Source organism: Haliaeetus albicilla, chromosome W, assembly GCF_947461875.1.
Source record: "Haliaeetus albicilla chromosome W, bHalAlb1.1, whole genome shotgun sequence".
NCBI lineage: Eukaryota > Metazoa > Chordata > Aves > Accipitriformes > Accipitridae > Haliaeetus > Haliaeetus albicilla.
In genome coordinates this window covers 19,522,060-19,549,850 of record NC_091515.1, presented here as the reverse complement: position 1 = coordinate 19,549,850, position 27,791 = coordinate 19,522,060, and the positions used below count along the sequence as shown (strand labels likewise).

The 27,791-nt window shown below is 44.2% G+C and overlaps 1 protein-coding gene and 1 pseudogene across 1 annotated transcript; one reads left to right on the top strand and one right to left on the bottom strand.

The window, feature by feature from the left end:
• Nucleotides 1-27,791, bottom strand: LOC138681747 (glial cell line-derived neurotrophic factor-like). The gene is made up of 3 exons (XM_069775216.1): nt 27,668-27,791; nt 26,207-26,404; nt 1-492 (listed from the first exon to the last, which is right to left on the bottom strand). The coding sequence occupies exons 2-3, from the start codon at nt 26,376-26,378 to the stop codon at nt 8-10; spliced, it is 657 nt and encodes a 218-aa protein (XP_069631317.1). The 5' UTR covers nt 26,379-26,404; nt 27,668-27,791; the 3' UTR covers nt 1-7.
• Nucleotides 5,011-14,757, top strand: LOC138683582 (uncharacterized; annotated as a pseudogene).

Genomic DNA, 27,791 nt, shown 5'->3' with positions numbered 1-27,791 from the left:
GCAGCAGTCAGACGCATCCACACCTTTTTGCGGAATGTTTTTTCAGTATGTGGTAAACCAGGTTATCATCCAAAAAGGACAGGTCATCATCAAAGGCTATGGGTCTGCAACAAGCTTGCCTTACTTTGTCAGTGACTAGTTTTTTCTTTCTGTTTAAATTTTTTATAATTTTGTCATACGTGGTCTCAGCTGCATCACAAGATCCACTGCAATACCGAAAAATTAGCTCTTCTTTGGTTTCATATCCCAAATCCAAGTCAGTCACATTTAAATGTATTTCTGTTAAGACACATCCTCGATGTTTGCCCTTTTGATTCCTCCTTCCCTTTTTGCTGGAATTCTCTATGTTTGTGGCTGTGTTTTGCCGGTTTCTCTCCCGCCTAGAAAAAATTGGAGTCTGTTTATCCGGCGACCTCCTCAGTCTTTTAATGGTGGCTTGAATAAAGTTCACTACCTCATCAAACTGATCTGGATAATCCTCTGGCATATTAGCTGTTTGGGAAAGAGAGAAAAGGCTTTGTCACATGTCAGTTGTCATTAATGGAAGTTTATTCATTTGTGGCTAAAAATGTTAGACACATGCAAGCTCCTCTGCCCATTACTTCAGAGAGTGCGCCCAGGACCCTCAGAAATAAGGGAGAATTTGGAATGGTTTAGATCATCATGGAAACTCATTTGGGGGAAAAGAAATGAGATATGTATGTATTTCTGTAGGTGTCTGCTGATGCTTGGTAGCACTCTGGCATGCCTTTCAATATTGAATGAGCCCTGTTAAAATCAAGGGAAAGAAAAGCATGTCATGATAAATATTAGTTAATGGGTGTATGAAGCTACTGTAGAGAGGTTATACAGGCTCTTCCCAGCAAAGCGGCAAAAGGACGAGGTTTCTTTAAAGCAATTTTGTGATTATAATTGTTGTCTTTTCACACCAGCAGTGGTTAGTATTGCCAAAGCCACCTATTGATAAGGTTTTTGGGCAGGACAGAAGGAGGAATTTCCTGGGGTGCCAGGCTGAGCTATTATTCCTGGCTGAATGCTTGCTTTTTTAAATGCTTTTAGGGGTTAATTACTATCAGAGCTTTTGAAAAATTTCTCATGGAACTATTTCATATCACAAGATGCTGATTAGATCGAGTAGAAATAGGTCAGAATAGAAGTATTATGTTAATTTTCAAGGGAAATTTTATTAATGCATTTTCTTTTTATGAAATTAAAATATCTATTTCATTTTTCATTTGATATATACTCTACCAGAGATAAATTATTCAAGCAAATTAAATGTTGAAGTCAATGAAATGTTTTGATATTAGCAGAATGAACCACTTCAAATTGAGTGAAATTGGATGTGTTCTTCTGAAACATTCTGAGATTGCAGCTTTTCATCATGATTTGGAATAAAATCACATTTTGAAATCTTTAAACTTCCCATGGACTAAATCCCTCAATGTGATCTGCTTTAGCGAATACAGTGATTTAATGGAGGGTCAGGCTGTCAGGAGCCTGTGTGTTGGTGCCCTTATATTATTAATGATTGTCTCTTAAACATGTAAACAACATTGCAGTATTGAGATATTTTTTCTCAGTTATTGTGCCAAAAATCGAGTCTTTGAGGATTCACTTCCTTTGCATAAAGACCTAAGAGGATGCTTCTTTCTGTACTTAACTCCTAAGTGCCCACCCACGTAACAGACCAGTGTCACACACCTGGCCCTGCAGGTAAGGGGCCTCCATCTCCAGAAGGATGCCTACAAATGTCCCAGGAACTGCAAACATTGGGAAAGGTGATACCTGACAGAGTGTGCCTGGCTGGGGGTTGGTACCTCCACTGAGCCATAAAGGCTCTCACTGAGTCAGGTGCTGAGATAGGAACAGCTCCTTAGGCAAAGGCTCAGCATCACATTTCCCTAATAAGCACTATAATAGACAGGAGCCCTGATGGGAGACCAGGCAGCAAATGTACCCACCCCACATGCGGTGGCATGGACTCTGTTAACAGGAGAGAAGAAGACACAAGGCTGCCATCCATTGCCTAGCAAAGGTGCACCTTTATATCCTCAACAGAAGCACCAAATGTGCAGGAGATGGGGGGCAGCAGGATGTTAACTCTGTTAGTGCAAAAACCTGCTGAAAAACAGTGCATCTGTACTTAAGGAGGAATATGGACCCCACTCCAAAGCAGCCACATCCTAGAAGCCCCCTTCCATGATAAAATAGGGATGGATCAGAAGTATACGGTTTTTCATGGATAGCTCCAGCAAAATAGTGCAGACTGGTAAAAGAGTCTACAGGCAATCTTGTACCGTCACATAACAAGGGTGACACATGGGAAGTGGGATTCTATAAACTGTAGAGTTTGGGACTGGGAAAAGTGAATTCCACTGTGTTTTACAGGTATCCAACGCTAATGGCAACAATCTCCCAGACCAGTGACTGTGAAAAGACATGAAGGAGGGATGGCTGCTACTTATACAGCTATACGGGACCTGAACAAAGCAGGACCTTGTGCCAAGCCCCATAAGCCTGTGAAACCAATGGTAAGTGCACCCTTCTTGCACTCGTCTGTCATTAACTCTGTAGCAGGTACCAAAATACCCACTATGAGCCATACCTACTGGAAGGGGGTAGCTTGGATCCCCCCAGTTTATATACTGGGCATGACATAATATGGTATGGAATACCTCTTTGGCTCATTTGGGTCAGCTGGAGAGTCAGTTGGAGAGTGAAATACAACCATCAGGGAAGTATACTAGGTTTTAATGAAATCCATGCAAGGATCAACCATCAGGAAGGAGCTGGGAGATTGTTACAGAGAAACCCAACCTATACGTGGAGACTCTTGTCTGCAACCTTCAGCCTCATGTGTCCATTGGATGCACCACCTGGCTCTGTTGCAGGACAGGCTGGTCTGCCTACACCATACAAATACTGCCCTACTGAGCAAGGTCCAGGTCAAGGCGCTGGGTGGGCTATGTTCCTTAAAAGCAAGAAGGGGTAGATACCTTGCTAGACTCAAGCAAGCAAGATTATCCACGTGGAGCTGGTACAGCCCCCATCGCTCAAGTACAGATACAGATGGAGAGGAGTTTGGCAGGAGGCACTTGTTCTTGTTGCTGTGGGACTGAGTGGTTTCTAGGTTTCTTACGCAGAAGCTAGGTTTCTTAGCTTATAACACAATAGGGGAATGATGTGGCCCTGAGGAGATGGCTCTAGCTGTGCCATTCCCTGCTCTCACCTTCAAATTACCCCCTCATACTATTGTAACTACCCCAGCCCACACCTCTGTCACATATTTCTGGCCTAGTACTTCTAGCAACAATATGACACAATGAGACGTTGGCTATGGAGAGTGAAATACAACCATCAGGGAAGTATACCAGGATTTAATGAAATCCATGCAAGGGTCAACCTGTGGTGGTGCAGCCCCCCAGGCCACTCTGAGATCTCAGGATAAGCCATGCATGCTTTGGGAAAACCTCCCATTGTGCTGTTATCTTGATTACAAGTGCAGAGACTTTTGGGAGTCAGGCACTCTTTGGCCACACCTGGGCCATCTGCTGCCTGAATTGTATATCAGAATGACTCAGCACAAATTGCGGCCAGAATGTAAAATAATGACCAAAGCCAATCATGTCGAGACCCTATAAATAGCCTGTAGGGTTCAATTATATGGAACTTAGTTACTGGGCCTGAAAGTAGCTCATGGTTGCAAGAGCGTTCCATACACCTTTAGAAGGCCTTGAACAGAATAAACAAGAAGATAGAAAAAGAAAGATCCCAATTAGAAAAACACAGGTGCACATTCCACGATAAAGGGAACTTGGCACAAACAACCTCAATTCAGGGGCTTATCGTGGCCAAGTGGACTGAGACAAGTTTCACATGCTCTAGTTAACATAGCCAATTATATCCTGTGTTTATGCGCGTGTACAGAGTGAGTATAACTAACTGTATCTTATGTTTATACGCGTGGACAGTATCGATATAACCAATCACATTTTATGTTTGTGCACGTGGACACCAAATGCTTGCATGCAGCAGCCAATCGGAGCTTCTGGGCAACTTAGAGAATTGTATAAGAATGATCAGCTAGGCTCAATAAACTGGCGACTTTAATCATCATATTGGTGTTCTATCATCCAGGCCCCACATGGAATAACCCTAAACCCTACAATAGCCATCCAAGGAGAGACCCTTTGAGCTCTCTGGGACTGCAGCAGGCTGTGTGACCCAGTATCTCCCCCTGAGCTGGGACGCCTCTCAGGGTAGATTTTGCAAGGACTTAAAGGCCAGATTTCACAAGGTTTACTGACTGTCCGTTGATGAATGCCGGCACATAAAAGTGAGTAATTCGTGAAACTCATGAGAGGGAAATCTTAATCATAGGTTAACCTCTGTGTGTGTGTGCACGTGCGTGGGTTGTATCTGTGCATGTGTATTTGCAGTTTGGTTTGGAACTATTTTGCCCATCTCTCTGTGATTTGGTTTGGAACTATTTTGTCTGTCTGTGCGTGTGTATGATTTGATTTAGCCTCCATCTGTGTGCAACCCTGCTGTAAGTTTTCGGTGATCCTTGCCATTTTCGAATCTTTAACTAAGTCGCAAATTTGATTGTAACAAATTCCATTGAATCACTCTGTTAAATTGGCTCATAATTAAGTACTGTTAAAGTCATACAACCTAATGTTGTGATCTATCTCAAAAATATTAATAAATCTTAAATTGCTGCTAAACCAAAGCCATGTAACAAAATCTCATTCATGACAAATTGGCGTAGTCGGCAGGATGGTAAGTAGTGTCACCAATTACTTACAAAAGCACGGTATTAATCTGAACCCTGCCTTCTTGAGAGAATGGACCTGTGATAATTGGTATAATTGGGAAGCAGTAGAGAAGCAGCTAAATGCTGCGAGGGGTTCGACTAAAGATGGGAAAGATAAAGGTATAATCTGTAAAATGTTGGGAACATGTCTAGAAGCTGCATGTAGAGAAAGAGGGGAAACAACCCGAAAGATGCAAGATCTACAGGATGAAATAGAGAGACGTAAAACTACTGAACTGTTACTATCGGTAAAAATAGAACAACTGCAAAAACAACTTAAGGAAGCTAAACTGAAAGAACAAAAGTTGGGAGAACATGTTGAAATTATGTTAATGCAAGCCCCAAAACCTCCTGACATAGTTCAGATCAGAAAACTGATAGTGTCCCCTGAGGACTGGGATGGTAATATCTGGAATAATTCTGATAATAACAATTTGGATGAGGATGACCTCCTACATCCTCCTGAACCGCTTCAATTTATGGCCAGACCCATTATAAAAACTGAACTGCAAAGGGGTCCACAGGGAGGGTGAGGTCCAAGTACTCGCAAAACAATCCAATTCGACCTGATTCAGATGGCTAATTGGGGGGGGGGATAGGATTTTACTGAGTGCTGATGAGGCTAATGGCTACTGGGGCCCTGGTGTCTTCCTGAATGCTGGTCCTGACCCCCCGAATGATCCCCATTCAATAACAAGTAGGGTGGCATACTGGGCCAGTGGAATAGATATATTGGAGAGAGGAGAGCCTTTGTTAATACCCATTGGATCTTTGGATGAACTCTCCACAGCTATTACAAAAGCTGCCTGTATTCAGGCCATGCACAAGCGTGGTTCCTTTGATGTTCCCATCTCGGCAACTGTAGACCACGCTATGCTAAAGCCCCTAATAAAGGGAGCCCCTGCCATGCTCAAACCTTATCTTGTTGCAAAACGAGACAAGATCAAGAGGGACACAGATTTTAATGCTCTGTTAGCCATAAGGGATGTTGTCAGTGATGAAGATGACCAGGAAGCAACATTACTTCGAAGAAATCTCCCCACTTGGGCAGGATTAATGCATGACATCATAAATTATGGATGAGAAATGGGATGGGATGATGTGTCCAGTGGAACAAAAAATACAGGTTGAAATGTTAGACAGGTTAAGCAAACACCTCAGAGTGACTCTCGAGAACTGAGTCCTGTTAATCAACAACCGAGGGTCCGGGAAGAGAGAAATGAATTATGGAAGCAAGCCCTGGCAATGGGTATTCCCAGAGTTGCTATTCATAGACAACCAGCTAGAGTTATTCTAAGCTTGATAGAAGCTTTTCAAAAGTGAGACATAGCACTGTCACCTGCTACTGCCCTGCCCCAACCAGCTTCTGCGGGACCTCCTAATCCTTTCTCCCCCCTGGTAAGGGAGTTGAAGGAACCACAGAAACAGGAATCAAAAAACAGATAAACCCTGGATGGTTATTGGGCCTACCTGTCCAGAAAATCGATATTCATCAATGGATAAGTGATGATGGTCCTTATATTATGCTTCCTGTAGGTCCTCACCAAAAAACAACTAAATTTCTAATAGATACAGGAGCACAAATATCTGTACTTACCCAAACTGATGCAATCACCTTAGGATTATGACCAGGCCAACCTAAAGTTAAATTAACTGGCATTAATGGCAGCAGTGAACTATGTCCCACTGTTAAAGTAAAAATTTGGCTTCCTGGAGAAAAACTAATAACCTCAGTTCGCTTTGCAGTAAAAGATCACTATGAAAACATATTGGGGTTTGATGTTTTAATGGGACAAACCTGGCAGCTACCAAATGGTAGTATATGGTCATTCGGATCTGGAAGTCTCAGGGTGGAATCTAAAACTGCTGACATCTGCCTTTTGCGAGCAGCACCTGCACTCCCTGACTCCAGTCTCACTAATGTTCCCCAGTATCCGGTGTCGGCTGCTGCCAAAGATGGAATTTCAGCTGTTATTGCGGACTTGGAGTCTCAGCAAATTATTTTTCAGACGCATTCTCCATATAATTCTCCCGTATGGCCTGTTCGCAAACCTGATGGTAGATGGCATCTTATGATTGATTATCGGCATCTTAATGCCAACACCACACCCTTAACAGCAGCACTTCCTAATATTGCAAATTTAACTGCCACTCTACAAGCAGCTGCTCATAAATGGATGGCTGTTTTAGATATCAAGGATATGTTCTTTATGGTCCCCTTGCAAGAACAGGATAAACCCTGTTTTGCATTTACTTGTGAAGGAGTACAATATACCTTTAACAGGCTTCCCCAAGGTTACAAACACTCCCCTACTATTGCTCATGAAGCACTAGTGGAACTTTTACAGCAAGTATCAATTCCACCAGAAACCCGTCTCTATCAATACATAGATGACATTCTGATTGGGGGTAATTCCCAAGAGGCAGCAAGAACAGCAGCCGCCTCTGTATGGGAAACCTTAAATAATGCCGGAGTAGCCATATCACTGGAGAAGTGTCAGGGACCTGCCCAAGAAGTGAAATTTCTAGGAACCTGGTGGATCGCTGGTAGTGCTTCAATTCCACCTGATACCTTGGAAAAGATAGAAGCTTTACAGCCCCCCGATCCAAAAGGGAACTCAAACAAACATTAGGAACATTAGGACATTGGAGGAAACACATACCTGGATTCTCAATCATAGCCAGACTCCTCTACTCCCTCCTACAGAAAGGAAAGGTATGGGAATGGACTGAAGAGTATAACGAAGCTATGAAAACCTTAATGAATAAACTGCGAACACACCAATCCCTTGGACCTGTCCACTCCTCTGATCCTATTGTTGTAGAATGGGGATTTGCTGAACATGCAACTTATTGTAACCTGTTTCAGATTGGCCCTAATGGCCCAAAACAACCTTTACTATTTAGTTCAACTGCATGTAAAGAGGCAGAACGATACTCTGAATGGGAGAAAGGGCTTTTATCCTTAGTTAGAGCTGTAAAACAGGCTGAAAAAATACATCGGGGACAGCCTGTACAGACTAGATGACTGTTTAATTTACTAGAGGAAATCTTAAAGGGAACTGCTCCTCCAGAAGGAATTGCCCCAAAACCCACAGTGAGAAAATGGTATGCCTACCTAACAGGAGTTGCCGAGAATATGCAGTTAACTGAAGGACACATCAAAGTTTCCAAATTACAGATACTTGTAAATACTGACCCTTTAGCTTTGCAACATCCTCTCAAACCTTCGCCAATTCTAGATGCTCCACCCTTAACTGAGAATATGCCGACCGAGGGTACTTGGTTCACAGATGCCTCAGCCCAAAGGTTAAAAGGGAAATGGCAATATAGAGCCGTGGCCCTTGACATCACCACTGGCAAGCAGGTAGTGGAAGATGGAGAAGGTAGCACACAGGTAGGAGAACTCAGAGCTGTTGTACTTGCTGCCCAAAATGGAGCGAAAGCTATATACATGGACTCTTATGCTGTTTGGGCAGATGCAACACAGTGGCTCTATCAATGGGAAACCCTAAAATGGGAAGTAAACAGATCCCCAGTTTGGAGAAGCAAAGATTGGCAGTTGTTGCTAGACATAGCCAGGAAAACACCTTTCAAGATGGGATGGGTGAAAGCTCATGCTAAGGATGATAAACCAGCTACAAAGTGGAATCAAAAAGTGGATGAGCTAACTAAAATTAGGAAAGTCACTATAGACCCCGAATGGTACCGGTTAGGAGAATGGTTACATCTCAAGTTAGGACATAATGGAAAGGATGCCCTTTACTTTGCAGCACAAAGCCGAGGCTGGCCTCTTGATAGGAAAACATGTGAAACCATACTTACTGAGTGCCCTCAATGCCAACTCAGACTGCAAACTGATCATCCTGATAAAGTACCACCTCTGCACATTAAAGAAGGGAAAACATTATGGTCTACCTGGCAAATCGACTATATTGGTCCTTTAAAACCATCTGCTGGATACAGCTATATTCTGACAGGCATAGAAGTGGTGTCTGGACTTTTAATGGCCACAAAGTGCCAAAGGGCCAATGGGCAAAACACCATCCAAGGCCTTTCTTCATGGTTCTCAATTCTGCCTGTTCCTGATTCTATTCAGAGTGTTAATGGCTCACATTTTACTAATAAAGGAGTACAAGAATGGGCAAAACAAGAAGGAATAAAATGGGTGTTCCACACTCCATACTATCCACAATCTAATGGTATGGTCAAATGGGCCAATGGGCTACTGAAAAGATATCTTAAGCCACATGAAGGACAATGGGACGCCCGCCTCTCAAAAACCCTACACCAACTGAATAATAGATATGGTCCCTATGGAAGCCCAGTTACTTGAGTTTTCTTGACAGCTCCTTTAGATAAACTGCTAGATAACGAGCATATCTGGCCTTCAATGAAACCAGGGCAACCCATCATGGTAAAACTACCATCTGTTGGAACAGTACCAATGACTCTAACTAAACCACGAGGAACAATGGCATGGGAAGCCATTGACAATAGTGGAGCAGAACATAGAATCAGTGCTAGATGGATTTATCCTGTATCGTAAAAGGAGTAACCTGTTCGGCCTTCCCCACTGAGACTCTTCCTTTCTTTCTTTTACAGGAAACAATGAATCCCACTAATGACCCCATGGGAACAACTACTATACTAGACATCAACATCTTTACCTCATCGTATATACTCCTTTGCCCCTTCTTTGCATTAACCTACTGGGATCAATATCAATGGCAATGACAACGACGACTATGTGCCCCTACCCTAACTTCTCTTTTCCTCCTGTTAATTAGAATAGGTATAATTGCCACTGCTCACACACCAAGCCCATGGGACTATGCACTGGTAAGATATACTGGAAGTATGGGAACATCGAGGGAAAGGACAGGCTTGAACCTTTCTACTTTAGTTATGCATGGAAATGAGATATACTTAAGAAATGAATGGAGGTGGGACAGGAAAAATTTTGTTCCCCTACTCCGAGGCACACCAGGAGAAGAGATTAAAGTAGGATGCCAAGTAATCAATGAATCTACCCACTGGAAACCAACAGAAATGACTGTTTATAATGCTGATTCCACTTGGGCTAGAAAAGACATGAAATTTTGCGATTATGACAACCTAGATTGTTGGTATAATTTCACCTTAGTACAACCTGGTTTTGTGATGTGTGGATGGACCCACTGTAGAGTAGGACTGATGATTAAATTTAAGATTGACATGCGCAAAATATGGAATTTGTGCACGATGGGGTGACCATGGGTTAATGCTTATATAGGCTCTAATGAATTTGCACCCAACACTTATCCTGCTAAATCTCTAAATTTTATCTGCAGTAGTACTACATAATGACATTGCCTTTCATAGATGAGAGCAGATTATAAAAAATGAAGATGAGGATCAACAGATTCCATCTTTAAAGGGAACAATATGAAACATCATTTCAGTAGGATGCCAAACTGAAAATCACACTGAGTGCACGACAGTTTTAAGCATTATTGTGGACTATGCTGAAGGAGAACAAGGACACAGTCTTGATAACACACATACCTGTCCTTTTGGGCATGAATGTTGGTATAATTTTACTATATTCTGCTCAGTACTTATAATGTGTCTTTGGGCAGACTCTAAATTTCATTCCAGCTTAAGCCTCCAATTCAAAATTGATATCAAGCAACCATCCTCACCAACTCAGCCTCCTATTAAGTTATCTCCTTACATTTATAACACTGGTCCTTATATAATTAAAAACACAGGACAACAGTGAGTTTTCTTTAACCCTAGTTGGTCCCTAAAAAGAGTGGAACTTGGACTGCACATTAATGTGTCAACAATTAGATCAGATTGTTCTGCCTTTTGGGGAGTAGCTTACACTGGCTGGCTAACACGGTTACATGGACAAACTCTCACCTCTCCAAAACAACCAAAAAGAGATGTGACTGGTATCTTAGGAACAGGACTGGGAGTATTGAACAGCATAGACGCTGAAGTCCTAATGAACAAATTAACTGCCGCTACCAACAACCTAAACAAAATTAGAACACTCACTAAAATCATCTTTAGTGGCATTAAGAGCAAGTCAATGGCTCCTATCAGACATGCTGCCTTATTGGGAACAAATAGATGAAAATGACCATCAAATAATTGTAAACGCCCTCGGAGAAACTCAAGGTAATACCTCTCTTGCCTTGAGCTGTATGCAAGCACAATTATGGATACAGTCTATAGTAGCAGCTATTATTAGAGAAGGAGAAGGGGGAACTCCACCTACTGAAATTCATAAAGTGATTTGGGACAACGCCTCAGAATTTGAGAAAGAGTTTCAATCATGGTGGCAATTAGTCAACTTTACTTATTCAAAAGGTGATAAGATTGTCGCCTTTGTCCTCACAATACGCAGTGCTTCTGTATATACCATATACCCAATCGTTACGCTATGATTAAATCACAATGGAATCATACTCTATCCCTTAGAACATAGGGTATGGGCCCATCAAAAGGAGGAAAAGTGGTAAACAATTGATGTAAGCGCATGCGTTGTGCGAGAACCAAAAGGTTTTATTTGCGAAAGTAATACTCTTAAAGCTCAAGATATCTGTTTGGACACAGAACAAAATATTTGCCACTTTGAAATACATTCCAATGAGGTTCCTAAAACTGTAGTTATTTATATTGGAAAGGGATGTGTATGTATGAGAACATTGTGTGAATCCTTGTTAATAGATGATGTTGTTCACTACATAACCAACCACTTTAACCTATGCATATGTAAATTTTCTATTGTCATTGGTTGTGATTTCAATTTTTCTGTACCCATAACTGCTGACGAAGATTTATCTTTTGATTGCATGCTATATTGCGAGCTGCAACCAACACCTATTGGAATGAATCTGACTTTAGTCAAGCGACTCCTCCACCATCCTGATTTGATAAACCTCCTGCAACAAGCACAGAAAACAGGACAAAAAACTCTTCTTACAGTCCATCATGATGGGGAAGAAATACATCGAGCATTGGAAAAAGTTAAAAGGGATGTAGAACATCAATGGTGGGAAGTCCTGTTTGGATGGTCTCCAACAGCAACTGGAGCACTGAACCTGATGCTGCACCCCATCGTGATTTTACTGACTCTTGCTATATTATGCTTATTATTAAACATTGTTTTATACATGAGAGTCTGGAGAGTGGCTAAACAAGTTATACTATTGCAAGGACCCCACATATATATAATGTTGTCTAACCACATTTAACAAAGCTTTAATAGGTATGGAGGTTGACCAAACGTGAAATTTCCCTCAAATGATAATTGGAATGCGGCATTGTCTATTTATAGGCACAGAGGCAAGAGGTGACCACACCACCACTTTGTGGAGAGATAGATTGACTTTGGTCAGGGGGTGGAATGTGGTGGTGCAGCCCCCCAGGCCACTCTGAGATCTCAGGATAAGCCATGCATGCTTTGGGAAAACCTCCCATTGTGCTGTTATCTTGATTACAAGTGCAGAGACTTTTGGGAGTCAGGCACTCTTTGGCCACACCTGGGCCATCTGCTGCCTGAATTGTATATCAGAATGACTCAGCACAAATTGTGGCCAGAATGTAAAATAATGACCAAAGCCAATCATGTCGAGACCCTATAATAGCCATCCAAGGAGAGACCCTTTGAGCTCTCTGGGACTGCAGCAGGCTGTGTGACCCAGTATCTCCCCCTGAGCTGGGACGCCTCTCAGGGTAGATTTTGCAAGGACTTAAAGGCCAGATTTCACAAGGTTTACTGACTGTCCGTTGATGAATGCCGGCACATAAAAGTGAGTAATTCGTGAAACTCATGAGAGGGAAATCTTAATCATAGGTTAACCTCTGTGTGTGTGTGCACGTGCGTGGGTTGTATCTGTGCATGTGTATTTGCAGTTTGGTTTGGAACTATTTTGCCCATCTCTCTGTGATTTGGTTTGGAACTATTTTGTCTGTCTGTGCGTGTGTATGATTTGATTTAGCCTCCATCTGTGTGCAACCCTGCTGTAAGTTTTCGGTGATCCTTGCCATTTTCGAATCTTTAACTAAGTCGCAAATTTGATTGTAACAAATTCCATTGAATCACTCTGTTAAATTGGCTCATAATTAAGTACTGTTAAAGTCATACAACCTAATGTTGTGATCTATCTCAAAAATATTAATAAATCTTAAATTGCTGCTAAACCAAAGCCATGTAACAAAATCTCATTCATGATACAACCATCAGGAAGCAGCTGGAAGATTGTTACAGAGAAACCCAACCTATACATGAAGACTCTTGTCTGCAACCTTCAGCCTCATATTTATCCCAAATCTGGTATGCTGCCTTTGCAGTGAGGGAAGTAAGTCCTCCCCCCCACCTAAGAAGGGAGAAACAAAACTGTGGATTACCTGAAGAAATAACAAACCAACTAGACACATCATTTTTAAACTGCTTGCAATTCAGGTGCAAAAATGTCACCTACCCCTGCAACAGTGCTATATGCAGGAGTCTACTTTGGTTAAATATTAATCAGACAGTTATAGGGTCCAAGCACTGTCCTGCCCAAGCCAATCCAAGTATGCCCTGGAGGGTAGATAAAGAGGGGGAAAGGCCCATGTTGTGGACTGTGTCCCTGCTTGGAGCCCACGCTGACATCTATCCTGGTCCACGCGTGATGACTGCCCCAACTGCACCAAGGGAGCTAATGTTGCTGAGAGCCTTCTGTGCTGCAAGTGGCGTATGATACTTAAGGTGGAGGAAACACACCATAGATGAGCCCTATGCAACGCTGCTAATGCAGGCATGGGATGTCAACACAGCAGAAGGTGGAAGCAGTAGGGGAAAAAGTAGATCAAGTAATCAAGCCAACGGGGTATCCAACTAAAGAAGCCCTACCTACACACATGGACTTGCTGCAACCAGAAGATGGGGTAATTGGCAGTGTGGCTGATCCTGCTAATCTCACTGGGGCTCTAACACAAACCATACAAGAAGCACTCCAAGCTGTAACCTGGGATGAAGCGTGCGTGGCTGATACATCTAACAGAGCCAAGGATCCCTACTCAGTTCATCCCCTATTGCAACATCAGGCCACATGGGAGATTCGCCAGGAGGGATACCAGCACTATGAGTAAGGTGAATGCCAATTTTCCGTCTTCAGGGTAGAGTTCCCCTTCAGCCCAGGGGACTGGAAAATATCCCAAACAGATATCCAAATCTGTCCAGAGAACTCCTGCAGTGACCCCCAGTATTTGGAGATTATATCACTTGAGGAGACACAAGGGACATGGGTGATATTAGAGAACCGGTGGGTGGGCATAGAGCCCCTCTCAAGGAAATGTGCTGGACCTATCGACCCTGGTCAGTGTCTGCCCGCCTACAACCACACATGCTGTTACAGGACTATGTGTACATGACATTAACCACAATGGCAGCTGCATTACTGGGCTACCCAGTGAGTCCTTGCAAGTTGTTGTAAGCAACAACACCCTCTACCTGTGGAGCCCCAAACTAGTCATGATCAATGCACCGATGCACTTTTTGGCACATTCCAACTGGACTGCCAATGTGCCCCAAGTTTGCTTCCAAAATTTAGCACTGTTTGAGGAACACCTCCAATCCCCCACAATCAACCATCCTCAACACAATCCCAAAAAGCTGAGTTTCAACACACACTCAGTGGTGTGGGCCTGTGCTCTTGGTACTGTGTCAAGCACAGCTGGACCCAGCAACCACTGAATCATGGACCCAAGCAATGGGGCTCATACTGATTGTATGTGGCTTGGTGCTAATTTTCTGCTGCTTAACGAAGCGTAGTCATCAATGTGACTACAAACATTCACTAGGAGTGGCTCGCAGGGATTTGAAGGAAACCTTGACAGTCAGGAGTGAAGTGAGAGTTGACTTCGTGGCCTATGCCAAGGTGCCAGTCATGACTCAGTAGGGATATTCAGTTGTTCAATAAGTATGGGTGCAAAGCCTGAGAGCCTGAAACAAAATGCCATAAAAAACTCTTGAAGTAGGACCCTGGGCACCCAAGCAGAAATGCCAGCATTAACACAAGGCGTGATGGGTTGAAACAAGGCACTAGAGATAAATGCTAAGGAAGCTACCACCATACATCATATATGAATAAGCAATAACCACTGACCAAGGACTAAAGACCATAAAAGGCTAATGGACAGCAGGGAAGGTGGAGAAGACTGACAGCAGGACCACCCCAGCCTGATGGACACTTGGTAGATGTGCTCCAGGGATGCCCAGAGACCTCCCCACACCACAGCCATTGCCTGCTGAGCACTTGTTTGGTCTCTGCACTGCAGTAAGTGCTGCTGGGGGTGAAGAGGGTGCTGAGCCGAGCTGCGTGGCTAGGGAACACCACTGAACTCATAGGGATGCCTTGGCATCGAGTGCTGGTTTGTAACCTGAATAAAGCCACTTGATTGAGCCATGATCTGTTTTACTTAGTTACCCCTCTGTCTCAAACACTGTTTAGAAACTGTTTATAGTCTCAGAATGAAGGTCAACAGCCTGGCATCTTCGCTACTCTAATACTGCATGGACTATACTGACTTGACTGTGCAGCACACAGAGCTTTCTGTGGGGATTTCACATCCCTGGGAAATGAACATACTATTATCCCTTCTTATAAAATATACAGTTTGGATGTGTGTATATGTGTGTTGCATTTACACGTACACACATACAAAATGCCAGCAGAAAATGCTCAGATACTATGGCAATAAAGGCAGTAAAGATCTCTGAGCAGTAGTCCCTGGCTCCAGGGTGTGAAGGAATTAGAATTTAAAAATCTGAAGCCACCTAGGATAGGATAGGATAGGATAGCCCACAACAGCACGTGCTCAATATAGGTTAGTGAAGGTTGGTTCACACATACATGAGTGTGATGCACCTCAAAGCAGGCATTCCCTGAGGGAAAGGACCCTACATCCTGGAAATGTAAAATCCTCCCTCAGGGGGCACAGGGCCTCTGTGTATCTTGTTCACAGCATAGCAAAAAGGCTCACAGACCCCATTGGTCTTCCATGTTCAGCTGAACCAGGGCTCTTGATCTGCCAGGAGTTTTTCACAGGATCAGAAAATGAATAAAAAAGCAAAGAAGGAAAGAACGAAACATCACAGGACTGGTGAACATAGGAATCCAGAAGAGTGACCAGGCTGGGCACAGAGTTGGTCAACACCAAACATCCAAAACTCCAGGAGTCAAACAAAAATAAAGAAATGTGACTCATTTAAAAGACATTTAAAAAAACCAAGAACATTTGCATCATTTGCTTGCTGTTTGCTTGCTTTCTGAACCTTTAGGGCACACTCAGATCATAGTTTTGACCCAACCTTTCAGGTTAGGAACACCCCTCTTGAATGCAAACTGAAATTCTCACCTCACTGCTGCTCTCTGGAACCTGAGGCTTTGACCTGCCTGTCCTCGAGCACAGTCCCTATCCCCTGAGCACCGCAAGAGCTGGCAGCGTGTACGGGTGCAGGTTCCTGCAGCCAAACACCTATGGTGCTCCCCACCAACCTCTACAGAAAGCCACCCTAGAGCTCTGCTTTGGGCATCCAGGGAAACGTGCCTTCCTCTGGGCATCTTCCCCACTGCGAACCCCCCAAAGCCTGCTTTTGCATTTCCAATTAATTAGAGACACTGTGTGCCAGCAGGATCAGGATCTGATGCCTGCGCTTTTTAGAAGAATAAATTATACAGTGTTCAGACATACTTCTACATAAAATAGGTCTAAACAAATATCCAAACCAAACTCATCACATTCTCAAGAAAACAGTTTCCATTAAGGAAAAATGGACAATTTATTTCTGTCTGTTCAAATGTGACCACAATTACTTTTTGTAAAACTATTCCTTTGATTTCACTAGCAACAGATTTATTTTAAAGCCAAATATTCCCCTGGAGTGGCAGTAACCCAGCATGGTACAGCAAGAAACCATCAGTTTGTACCTGACAACAAATTGATTTCAGTGGGAACAGATGGATCTCCAGCTTTTGAGAAAAAAATCCAGTTACTCATTTTGGTGCCTGGTTATGGATGTAAAAGGCTAACTACAGTCTCTTTTGACCATGCTGCCTATTATAGTTTACAAGAAAAGCTTAAATTCTATTAATTGCAAAATAATAATTTATATAAGTGGGTTTTCCTTTTTTTTAAATCTCATAAAACTTGACATTTTAAGTTATTGGAAACTGTACTTTAAGGAATAGTTTTATATACTGATCTCAGGAAAATGTAATTACATCACTGCAGTGTCATTTGGCACTGCATATCCTGAGTTAAAGTGATATAATAAAAGTCACATAAGGTATACTAAAAATGATAGCTACTACATCAAAAGTTCAGGCCAAACATTTAAGAAAATTACCAGGATATTTCACTTAAGCACAGCTGTCTTTCAATTAGAGAAGTTCAAACAGCAGCATTCAGACTCTTGTTTAAAGTATGATTCCAAAGTTCAAGGAGGTTAATCCAGCTCATTATAATGATAAGCATTATTTAGAAAATTCAGATCCAGATCTGTGCTAGGATCAAATGGCCCTTTTTCAAAACAATTCTGGTACTTTAATCTGGGACCTAAAATATTTTAATTTTATTTCTTTCCTGGTTGTTTTTAAAGTTTCCTCCAAAGTTATACTCACAAAGATGTTTCTTCTTAGATCATTTGCTAGTGGGAAATATACAATTAATGTGCCTCTAACTGTGAGTGCAATGAATCATCCTCATGTTTTGCTGCTTATGCAGATGACTGTGGTATACCATTTATTCATTAATTATTTTTGTATTTAGCTTGCTTTTCAATAATGTTTTCAGGTACTTATTATAGTGGACAAGCCCTATCCAAACACAGAATCTCCCCGTCTCACATCACAAAGGCATACTTTAGGAGACCCTCGGAGTAACCTGTTTGTAGAAGTGTGACCTTAGTGAGGTTAAAATTACCAATGTGATGATCAGTCTGCTTTGTAAAGTAAAAAGGTGTGAACTGTGGTGGGGATAAAACATTTATTTTATTAAAAATTAAATACTTTTCATGAAAAACAAAGCCCATCATGTAGGCATCAAAGCAAAGGCAGATGTTAAAGCTAGTTATACTGAAAAGTTTTCAGGATTTAAACAATTAAAATATCACCTCTCTGAGGCATGACTTTGCTTTTATGCCTTGCATGAAAATCTGTGAGGCTAAGAGTGAAATGGAAACCAGTCAGTTGTGTCCATTAGTAAATAGAGCATCAAACACACCAGGGTCAGCTCATCTTTAAATGTTTAATACAGTTCTGGTTCACTACCTCACCCACTGCCTTGCCAGCTCCCAGGAAACACTGCGTCCTTCCCTCCGACTCAGAGAGCCCTTAGAAATGGAGCTGGTGTCTCACTTGTCTCTCATCAAGGTAAAGTGCTAAGTAAGCTGGAGGATGACTCCAGGGCCATTCACACCAGTCAGGTACAATAAGGCAGCACTGGAAAAAGGCACAGGGTTAACCTACCTGGTGTGCTTGTTCCTAATGGAGTGGCCAAGTTTTGTGTTTGTAGGTCACTAGCTAACCCTGCTGCTTCCCATGTGTTGGTCATAATGGCAAATCTGTAGAGTACTTAGTATTTTCACACTGTCATGCTTGGCAGTGCCTCCCCTTGCATCCTTTGCCTGCTTTCTCGCAGGTATGAAATACTGGTTCCTACCAGGAGAAGAAAGGGGAGAAACAACAGGACCATCATAATTGCTGCCAGTTGGGGGAATGACCTGATAACAGAGGGAAAAAGCAAGGTCAGGTGAATTGAGTGAAGGAAGCTGCCTTGCAAGCTGACCTGTCCACAAGAGTTCTCTTGTTATTTGGTCCAGGCAGGAGTTGTTCATCAGATCCTGCCTGACTTTGGGCTGGGACCCAGGGCTGGATCTCTCCTCTGGCCTCTGGGCAAAGGGGTGTCTCACCTGGCAGTCAAGCAGCAAAGGAGCAGCAAGAGGATGTGGTCTTGCCTCTGATTCAGAGCTTTGAAAAGCCAGCTCTGAAGCACTGAGGAGCAGACAGCTTTTCAGCAGTCGCTCTTGAGGTTTTGTGACAGCTCCTGCAGTAGCTGCCAGGAGCCTGTCTGCACTAGGGCCTTATTGTATGGGGCTGTGTGGGTACTTGAGCACCCACGAGGCAGTCTCTGCATCTGAAGAAGTTATGGCATAAACAGTGTAAAAGGGGGAAAATGAAAAAGTGGCAGTGCCCTGCCTGAAGCCACTGACTGAGCAGGAGCCAAACCTGGGTGAAGCACATACCTGCCTTGTTGCCCATCATGTCTCCTCACTAAGGCCTTGTACCCCTCCAAATCCATACCATGCTAAATAAATCTCCAGCTTCCCAGTAAAACCTGGGTTTATGCTTAATATTTGGTTCTGTCCCATCCCTGCAAGAGCCTCAAATGAGTATGTATGACTGGGATCTGAAACCTGTGACCTCTATTAGCAAGAAGGCATGCAGACAGCTAACAGGCATGGCACTGAGACTTTAACCGAGGAAATACTGTTGGTAATAAAAAGAAATTCTCTTTAGCGATCCTGGTGCAGAAGTGATCCAGCCTAGCCCTAGCACAACATCAGTAAACCCCCACATCAGTCACCCAGCCCCACCTTAGTGCCAGCCAGAAATGACAGCAGAAGTGTCCCTGCAACAACAGCTCAACCCTGCTCCAATCAAGCAATTGTTCCTTGGCTGCCTGTGCTCTTACACTGCATCTCCCATTGGGGCATTTACTCCCTGGGGCAGTAAAGCAGAGCCATCCGGGAAAAACCATGGCTGATGCCCCTACTGTGACAATCTCTGCTGCTATCAGATTTTGATCTGACCTATAAATAATATGCATTTTTCTACTGTCAGTCACCTTTCACTACCTGCATTTCAACCTGTTTACAATAGGAACAATATGAAAAGTTTTAATATTGCAGTTTGGAAAATGTTCTTATTATAATAATCAGTCCCTTGCTCTAGGACAGGTGCTATGTGCTCCGCTGCAGGAGGTCTCACGCTGGGATGTGTGGACCATGACCTGTCAGATGGCATCGGCAGCTGCTCAGAGGCAGCCAGGCTCCAAAGAGCTCTGTCCCCTTCCCAGCCGATACTCTGGATCCATATTTCCCTGTCAGAAATTTCCTGAGTAATTGATGGTTTTGCCAAAGAAATCTTACACACTTGGGATGGGAGCAGAGGTAGTTCAGATATTTGTATGTAGCTTGTTAGTTAAAGTGGATATGACTAGCTTGCCTCTAAAAACATGGCCTCCTGAGAAGTTTTGGCATACCTGCTATAACACTGCCTGGCCCAGGCTCAGGAAAACAAGTATTTTTATTTCAGTGTTTGCTTCTTTTGAAGCCTATTCCTGTTGAATAATCATTAAAGTACAAGTCCCACTGACTTCAAAGAAATGTACCTGCAGGTTTCAGTTTAAGTGCTGTACCAATACATACAAAGGCAAAAGCCTAAATATCTACTAGTGTCATACAATGTGGCTTTATTCCTTAAAAAGAATGCTGATATTTGAAATGTCTTACATAATTCATTTTCTGTCCTTGATCTTAAAAACAGACATACTCTAATGTATATTTTGTGTCTTAATGCTTTGTACCTTTCTCAAATAAATCTTTTTGATTCTGTTTTCTTTCTTCTCTTTGTAATTAGGACTGGATTTCCAAGAATCATTGAAATCTTTCCTTTGGTTCCCCTTACCAAATATTACTTGATCAGAAACTACAGTTGTTTTTGTCAAAAATTACAATTGTACAGTGTCAACATTTCTACCAGCGCTAATGTGGCAGTGGCCTATTTAGATGTCTGATGATCCTGGTTATGTTGCACTATTTAGTATTCCTCATTTATTACTTGTCATTAACTTATTACCTCAGAAGTATGAGACTCCTCAACAAGTGCAGTTATATGGGGGTTTGCCTATGTACTACAAGTTTTAAGTTGCAGTTGCTTGGTAGTGTGCGTGGGGGATAAGGACTGGATATTTGCACTAGATATCCATCCCTGATCATCTGCAGTTATGGGGGATGGGACTCAATGCCCCCAATGGCTTCTCTCAACCTCTGTAACTTTAAATATTTTAAACTTACTTTATGCAGTCCTAATCAGGAACAGTAAGTCTTATGAGGAGTGGCTGATGGAACTGGGGTTGTTTAGCCTGGAGAAAAGGAGGCTGAGGGGAGACCTTATTGCTCTCTACAACTACCTGAAAAGAAGTTGTAGTGAGGTGGGTGCTGGTCTCTTCTATCAAGTAACTAGTGATAGGACGAAAGGAAATGGCCTCAAGTGGCAGCAGGGGAGGTTTAGATTGGATATTAGGAAAAATTTCTTTACTGAGAGGGTTGTCAGGCATTGGAACAGGCTGCCCAGGGAAGTGGTTGAGTCACCATCCCTGGAGGTATTCAAAAAACATGTAGACGAGGCACTTCAGGACATGGTTTAGTGGGTATGGTGGTGTTGGGTTACAGTTGGACTCGATGATCTTGAAGGTCGTTTCCAACCTAAACAATTCTATGCTTCTATGATTCTAATTTACAAAGACATTACAACCTATCAATCTGAGGATCCTATTCTAGTGCACAAATAATGCCTCCCCCATCAATTCATCAATAGTCACTACACAGCTGAATTCTTTAGCCTTCCAAGAAAGGTTTTGCAGCTTGTCATCTGCAGACCCTGAACACGGGGATTTCTAAAATATATTGAAGAGGCCTATGAAAGGTGACCATGTTCAGGTATATTATCTAGCAACCCACACCTGCAAAACATCTAAAAGGATCCATACTTCAACTGGGAAATTTTTGAGGTCCCTAAATTGAAAAGGAGCAAAGACATAAAACTTTAAACAAAGGATAACTTTTAACATGAGAATAAAACCATATTCTCTTGCATTTCAGTCCTTTCCTCCTTAAGTCTCAGAACACCCTTCACAGGAGTATATTCAGTAGTTATACCTGAGACTGTGGAGAAATTGGCTTCTAGGGCTAAATGCATGTGGATTTACCCAGATGTGTCCTGTTCTTTCTTTTTTTAGAATTTTGCCCTTTAAAAAAAGGTGACTTTGAATGCTTAAGATTTCTAAAAGCCTAGATAACCTGGGCATGCCCATGCAAACAAACTTTACTGTATATATATGCTGGCCCAGGGACACACGCACACTCGGTCTGACACTGTCTGGATGCACCGGCTGTACTGGATACACACAGATCAAATGACGCAGTGTGGCACCTGCTTGGTGTGGCAGATACCTCTCCAATGCATTGGATTTACTGTGCATGGGCAGGTTACCTCTGTAGCTTCTGGGCATCTTAGACTAAAGCGCATATGCCACACCATAAGTGTGTTGGGCAGGAAAGCCTGGACAGAAATGTGAGAGTTCTGGTTTGTAACACTGAATGTGCCTAATAAATACTGTAGGGAAGGAAATGCATTCATTTGGAAATATAATTTAATAATTTTTTGCCTTAAAGAGCCCTACAATATCACTGTTTATTCTAGATACCTTCCATACTAGTTGATAATGTTGCAGCTAAATGCAGTAACTTAACATTAAATACCCCTTAGCAGGGGTATGAAGAATGTTTAATAGAGGTATAATGCACACATAACACAGTGTGTTATGGTATAACATACCAAAGGAGCTCCAACAACAAATGACCATCCAGTGGCCATGGAGTAACTCAGTCATTATAATGCAAAGAAACATCTTTTCCTTCTATTAAGAGGGAAAAGCCTATAGTGAGATTTTTCATTTAATTATACATGCGTACCGCTAGTTCTTACTAAAGATGCCTACTTGATCAAGAGACTGTATATCATATCCTGGATCTTAGGATACTCCAGTCCTCACATACATGTTGATTATGGCCATACAGCAGCAAGAAGTTACAAAATGTATTCACTGGGAACTGCGTATAAGTCAAACCAAGTGTTTGGCTCCCTCTGCACTGTCATGCTTCTGAAGCTGCTGACTTAGTTTTTAGCTTATAGTAATTTGGTTTATATTTGTTCACAGTTGCTATTTAAGCTAATTGTGTCCTTTCCCCAGCAGACTGTAGCATGATGAAAAGAAAGGGTTTTCTAACTTTACAAATGCTACAGCTACTCTTCTTCATGTGAAATAAGCTATCCCATGAACACTGATGCCTAAAACACCTACAAACACTGGATTAATCTCATATGCACTACATTTATGGAGGCTACTCTCACTCCAGTGTCCAGTCAAGTAAAAAATGCAGAAGGCTGCAATTGCCAACACCCTCTGCCATCTCCAATTACTGCCCTGAACAGCAAAGGTCAGCACATTACACCTGATAAGCCTGAAAGGTTAGGACCTTGCCTGTAGGCTGGAACGAAGGAAGGTTTCGAGCCAATCTGAAAGAGATGGGGTAGCATCAGGTGACCTCAGAGCACTTTGCAGAGAAAGAAGTCCCATCAAATGAGAACACAAAAAGGTGTAGAGGGCCTGGGAAAACAGATCTGTGCTCCAGCAAGGTGTTTGGCCTGTCCCTAGGAGTGGGACAGATCTCACAACCCTACTAACCCCCACTGCCAGTGGTGTATGGGAGACCTGACCTCCCTGGAGTAAGAGCAATGCACACCTCAGAGCACAACTGCTACTCCCCACCCAGTCTGCGTGGGGATCACTTTAGGGGAGAGCAGTGCACCCCTCTTTGAACACACACAGCACCCAGTCTTGCTCAGCACCCACACACTGCCCTATGCAGATGAGCCAACATGGGTGATGATGGCACTCCCACTGCTTTGTGAGCTGCCTCTTGTAAAGGCCCTCGGCAAAGCAGCTGACCAACAGTATCCACAGACATATTAATACATGGCAGGTCCACCAGCAGATGAGCCAGGGAGCTGCCTGCATGCTCGTGTCATACTGCCCTCTGCTTGTAAGAGAAACCTCGGAGAGGGAAGTCTACACGGTGTAGAAGTGACTCCTCTTGTGTATATCGTTCTACATCTTTTGTGTGCTGAAGGGTGTGTGCCACCAAATGGTAAGCGGAGAAACAAATATGTCAAAGACACTGACAGTAGTGACTTGAACAAAGTGCTGCTGCAGCAGGAAGGCAGCGATGTGCCTAGACAGGATCAGCCTCGTGGGCTCTGTGTTTGCAGACTGCTCTCCAGACACCACACACTTTTAAATCAACTAAAAACAGCATAAAAGTGGATCAAAGTATTTCACTGCTTCCGTACACCCACCTTTCTGCAGGTCTCCCTGACTCATCTGACTTGGCAACGTAATAGAGAAGAGTTTCTGACTTTCAGGCATGGGTGCTGTGTAAACCACTGCTGTGTAAAGATCACAGGAACTCCCTGGATTTTCCCCGATTTCTGTTGTGAAGAACAGCACTGTTTACTTTTCCCTTGTAGCCAGGCCCATCTATTTGTGATCTACATCGTTAAGAGATCGAGACCAAACTATCATCCCTTTCTGAAATGACTATCATCCTGGGCGATAACCTGCGACCCAGCTCTGCTTAGCAAAGCCTACATCTGTACCCTGGAAACAGAGATTTCTGGAAGAGGCTGTCTATTGATACTACCATAGCTCAGGTAAAACACAGGTCATCTTTCTTCCCACTTCTTGTTTACCCAATCCACAGAAAAAAAAGGAGGAAACAATGAGAAGTTTTGGACACTAGGAACAGACAAGACTGCTACTGCTACCTGTGCCCTCGAGCTACTGTGGAGAAATCAGCTCACCAGGAACCACATTCCCAGAAGTAAGTTTCAACATAAAAGCAGGATCATACAAATACTCCCACCCTGGAAAGACAGAGCATTAATGCTCTCCCACCCACTCTGCTTTCCCCCTAATGCTCTTCTTCCCACCAGCACTGCAGCAAGCCCGTGCAGAGGGGACCAGTACAGTGGCCTGAAAAGCTGATCACTGCCTCTTGTAGGACGGCTCAGTGTCCTTGTACCTTCCCTGCCACACAGCTTGCCATGGAGATCACCATGTGTGACAGCCCTGCAGCCCTGGCAGGCTGGAGCCCTGGGAGGAAGCACTTTTGGCTGACCTCCCTGCGTGGAGGGGCTGAAAGGACGTCAGGGCTGCTGGTCTGTGAACAGCAGGAGACTGGGCTGGGCTGGGATGAGGCGTCAGCCTGGGAAAGATTCCAGCAGGGGAAAAACACAAGCAAGAAAAGGAAATAGAGAAGACTAAATGGGGAAGGACATAGATATGTGTGCATGGGGACAGACAGAAGAGGAGATGGATGTTGGAGAGGGGATGCAAAGCGGAGTTATGGCACACGATTCCCTGCTCGGTGCCTCCACACTGCATTAGTCCAGCTGCTCCAGGAGAAACCAGAGTGGGACTGCCCGTGGCTGGAGCCGCAGCAGGCACAGGGAAAGGACATGCCTCCAGATAAGGAGATAAAAATGAATTCCAGTTACTGGATACTGTCTGCATCCTGCAACGAGCTGAACAGAGAGGGCTGAGCAAGGGCAAAGGGAGCAACCTCTGAGCTGCATCTGTGCCTTTGCTAAGTGAGTATCTCCACAATTCATGTGAGTATTTTGCCACTTCTTACTGAGTCATATTAACTCTCACTTTAAAAAGCCACTGGTGTTAACATAACACTCACATACTGCTGTGAAAATCCTGTATCTGCTATTGTAGGAGACCTATTATTAGCAAGGCATTATTATTATCTGTCATTTGGATTGTAAGCTGTCTTACTGTGAGCCGGTTCATGTGGATTGCTCTGCATCAAGCTCCTAACCCTGCCACCACTACTCTTCTGTAAATTTCCACACGGACACACTAATTTCGAGATCAGGATCCAAGGAGGATTTAATGAAACTCAGCAGCACTCCAGGATGTGTACAGTGCCTCCCACCATGGAGCCGAATCTCCATCAGGACTTGTGCCCACTACAGACAGTGAATAATTGCATTGGCAGGTCTGAGCACAGAGACGAGCTTAAAGCAGTGGGGAAGGAGATTCAGTGCCTGCAGTGGGAGGTGTATGTACCTGATCCTCCTCCTGGCTCCTTCGCATACAACTAACTTTCCCATCTCTCTGGGTTTTTCAACCAGAGGGATCTTATGACCACCAGAAAGGTAGGGCTGGAGGTGGGAGGGAAGGGGGGCATTTCCACTGCAATTGCCAATCCCAAGCTTTGGACAATGACTTGGTTTGGAGCTGCTGGAGCCAGACCAGAACCACTGACCCTGCCTGGGGGAGAAGTGGGGGCAGAAAGTGGGGGAGGGAAGGGGGGAGAAAGTGGGGGGGGAAGGAGGGAGAAAGTGGGGGGGGTCCTTTCCTCACCCTGATGCCTGGGCAAAGGGGAGCAGGTTTAGCAAGACAGCTGTGGCTACAAAGGGGAATGTTTCTTACAGTCACTCTGCACAGCATAGGGAGGCAGCAGGCTGGTGGGGGAGAGATCGTCTTCAGGCCCCTCTACCACTGAAGGGGGCCCCTTGGGAGGCATCTTACCAGTGGGCAGGGGTGAGGTAGAGACCGTGTTGAGCAGCACCATGCAGACAGCCACAACATCCCATAACTTCATCTTAGATCTCCTTCCAACACGGGTCCCTGGCAGAGAGGTGAGGCAGGGTTAGCTCTCAGCTGCTGTGCTCCCCCAGTCCTGCCCCCTTCCCTGTCAGCCCTGAGACAAAACTGTGCAGCCTCACACCCTAGATCAGCCTGGTCCACCCTGGCCAGGCCCGGGGACAGAGCAGGGGGAAACAACCTGTGCCCAGCTCACCTTCCCATCCCCATCGCCTCCCAGAGTAAGGGAGATGGGCTCTCCCCAGCGAACGAGCGGTGTGGGAGAGGGCGATGCAGGGTGGCCTCCAGCCCCTCTATGCCCAAGCAAGCTGCTTTGGGGGATGTGGGCAGGCAGGTCCCAGGAGCCCATGACCAGGGACGTGGGGGTGTGACCATGTCTCTGTGCTGGCAGCCAGGTCACCTTGTGCTCATCCTCCCCCAGCACCTGGGCAGCACCAAGGCACCTGTCCCTGGGCTGGGCCAGGGTGGACTGGGGTGCGGGGCTGCATGGCTTTGCCATGCTACAGGCAAACCTTCCTTACCCTTTCCTTTTCCTTCTCCTCTCCTTTTCCTTTCCTTTTCCTTTTTCATTTTCCTTTTCCCTTTCCTTTCCTCTTCCCAGTATTCTTTTCTTTCCTTTTTCTCTTTCCTTTTCCTCTTTTCCTTTCCTTTCCTTTCATTTTTATCTCCTTTTCTTTCCCCTTTCCTTTTCCTTTTCCTTTCCCTATCCTCTTCCTTTTCCTTTTCTTTTCCCTTTCTTCTTTCATTTTCCCATTTCCCTTTCCCCTTCTGTTTCCATATTTCCTTTTTCCCTTTCCCCTTTCCTTTCCAATTTCCTCTTTGAAAGGAAAGGGAAATGGAAACACTTTCCTTTTCCCTTTCCTTCTCATTTCCCTCTTTCTTGATTCTCCTTCTCATTTCCTTCTCCTTCTCTCCTCCTTTTATTTTTCTTCCTTTTCCTTTTCATCTTTCTTTTCCCTTCTCTTTTCTCTTCTCTCCTTTTCCCTCTCTTCTCTCATTCCCTCTCTTCTCCCTTTCCGGTCGCCCCGCCCGCAGTCAGCCACGGCACGTACCCCGATGGCCACCGCCTGGGGATGACAACTGCCCCCAGCCTGGTTCGACGCGGCCCGGAGGGGCTCGGCTGCTGCTCAGGACCCGCTGGCGCCTGCCGCCCGGTGCACGCTTTCCCTGCCGGCCGCTGCCTTCGCACCTCGCCGGGGCCAGGGGGCTGCGGGGCGACCCTGTGCCCCCGGGGAGGGTACCCGCCCCGGCTCTCCCACTCCGTCGCGGCCCTCGCCTCGCCCTCACCTCTGAGCTGGTCTCGTCGGACCCGAGATGGACATTAACGCCGGGGAGCCGAGTGGCCAGACGGGCGATGCATGTGGGCCAGGTCGGGGGCCGACCGCCGGGACTCTCTTTGCGCGGGGGTGGA

Coding starts and splice junctions, on each gene's coding strand:
- LOC138681747 (XM_069775216.1), bottom strand. CDS start 26,378: ATGAAGTTATGGGATGTTGTGGCTGTCTGCATGGTGCTGCTCAACACG. Junction 493..26,206: donor CTATGCTGTGCAGAGTGACT/GTAAGAAACATT, acceptor TTTCCCAAACAG/CTAATATGCCAGAGGATTAT.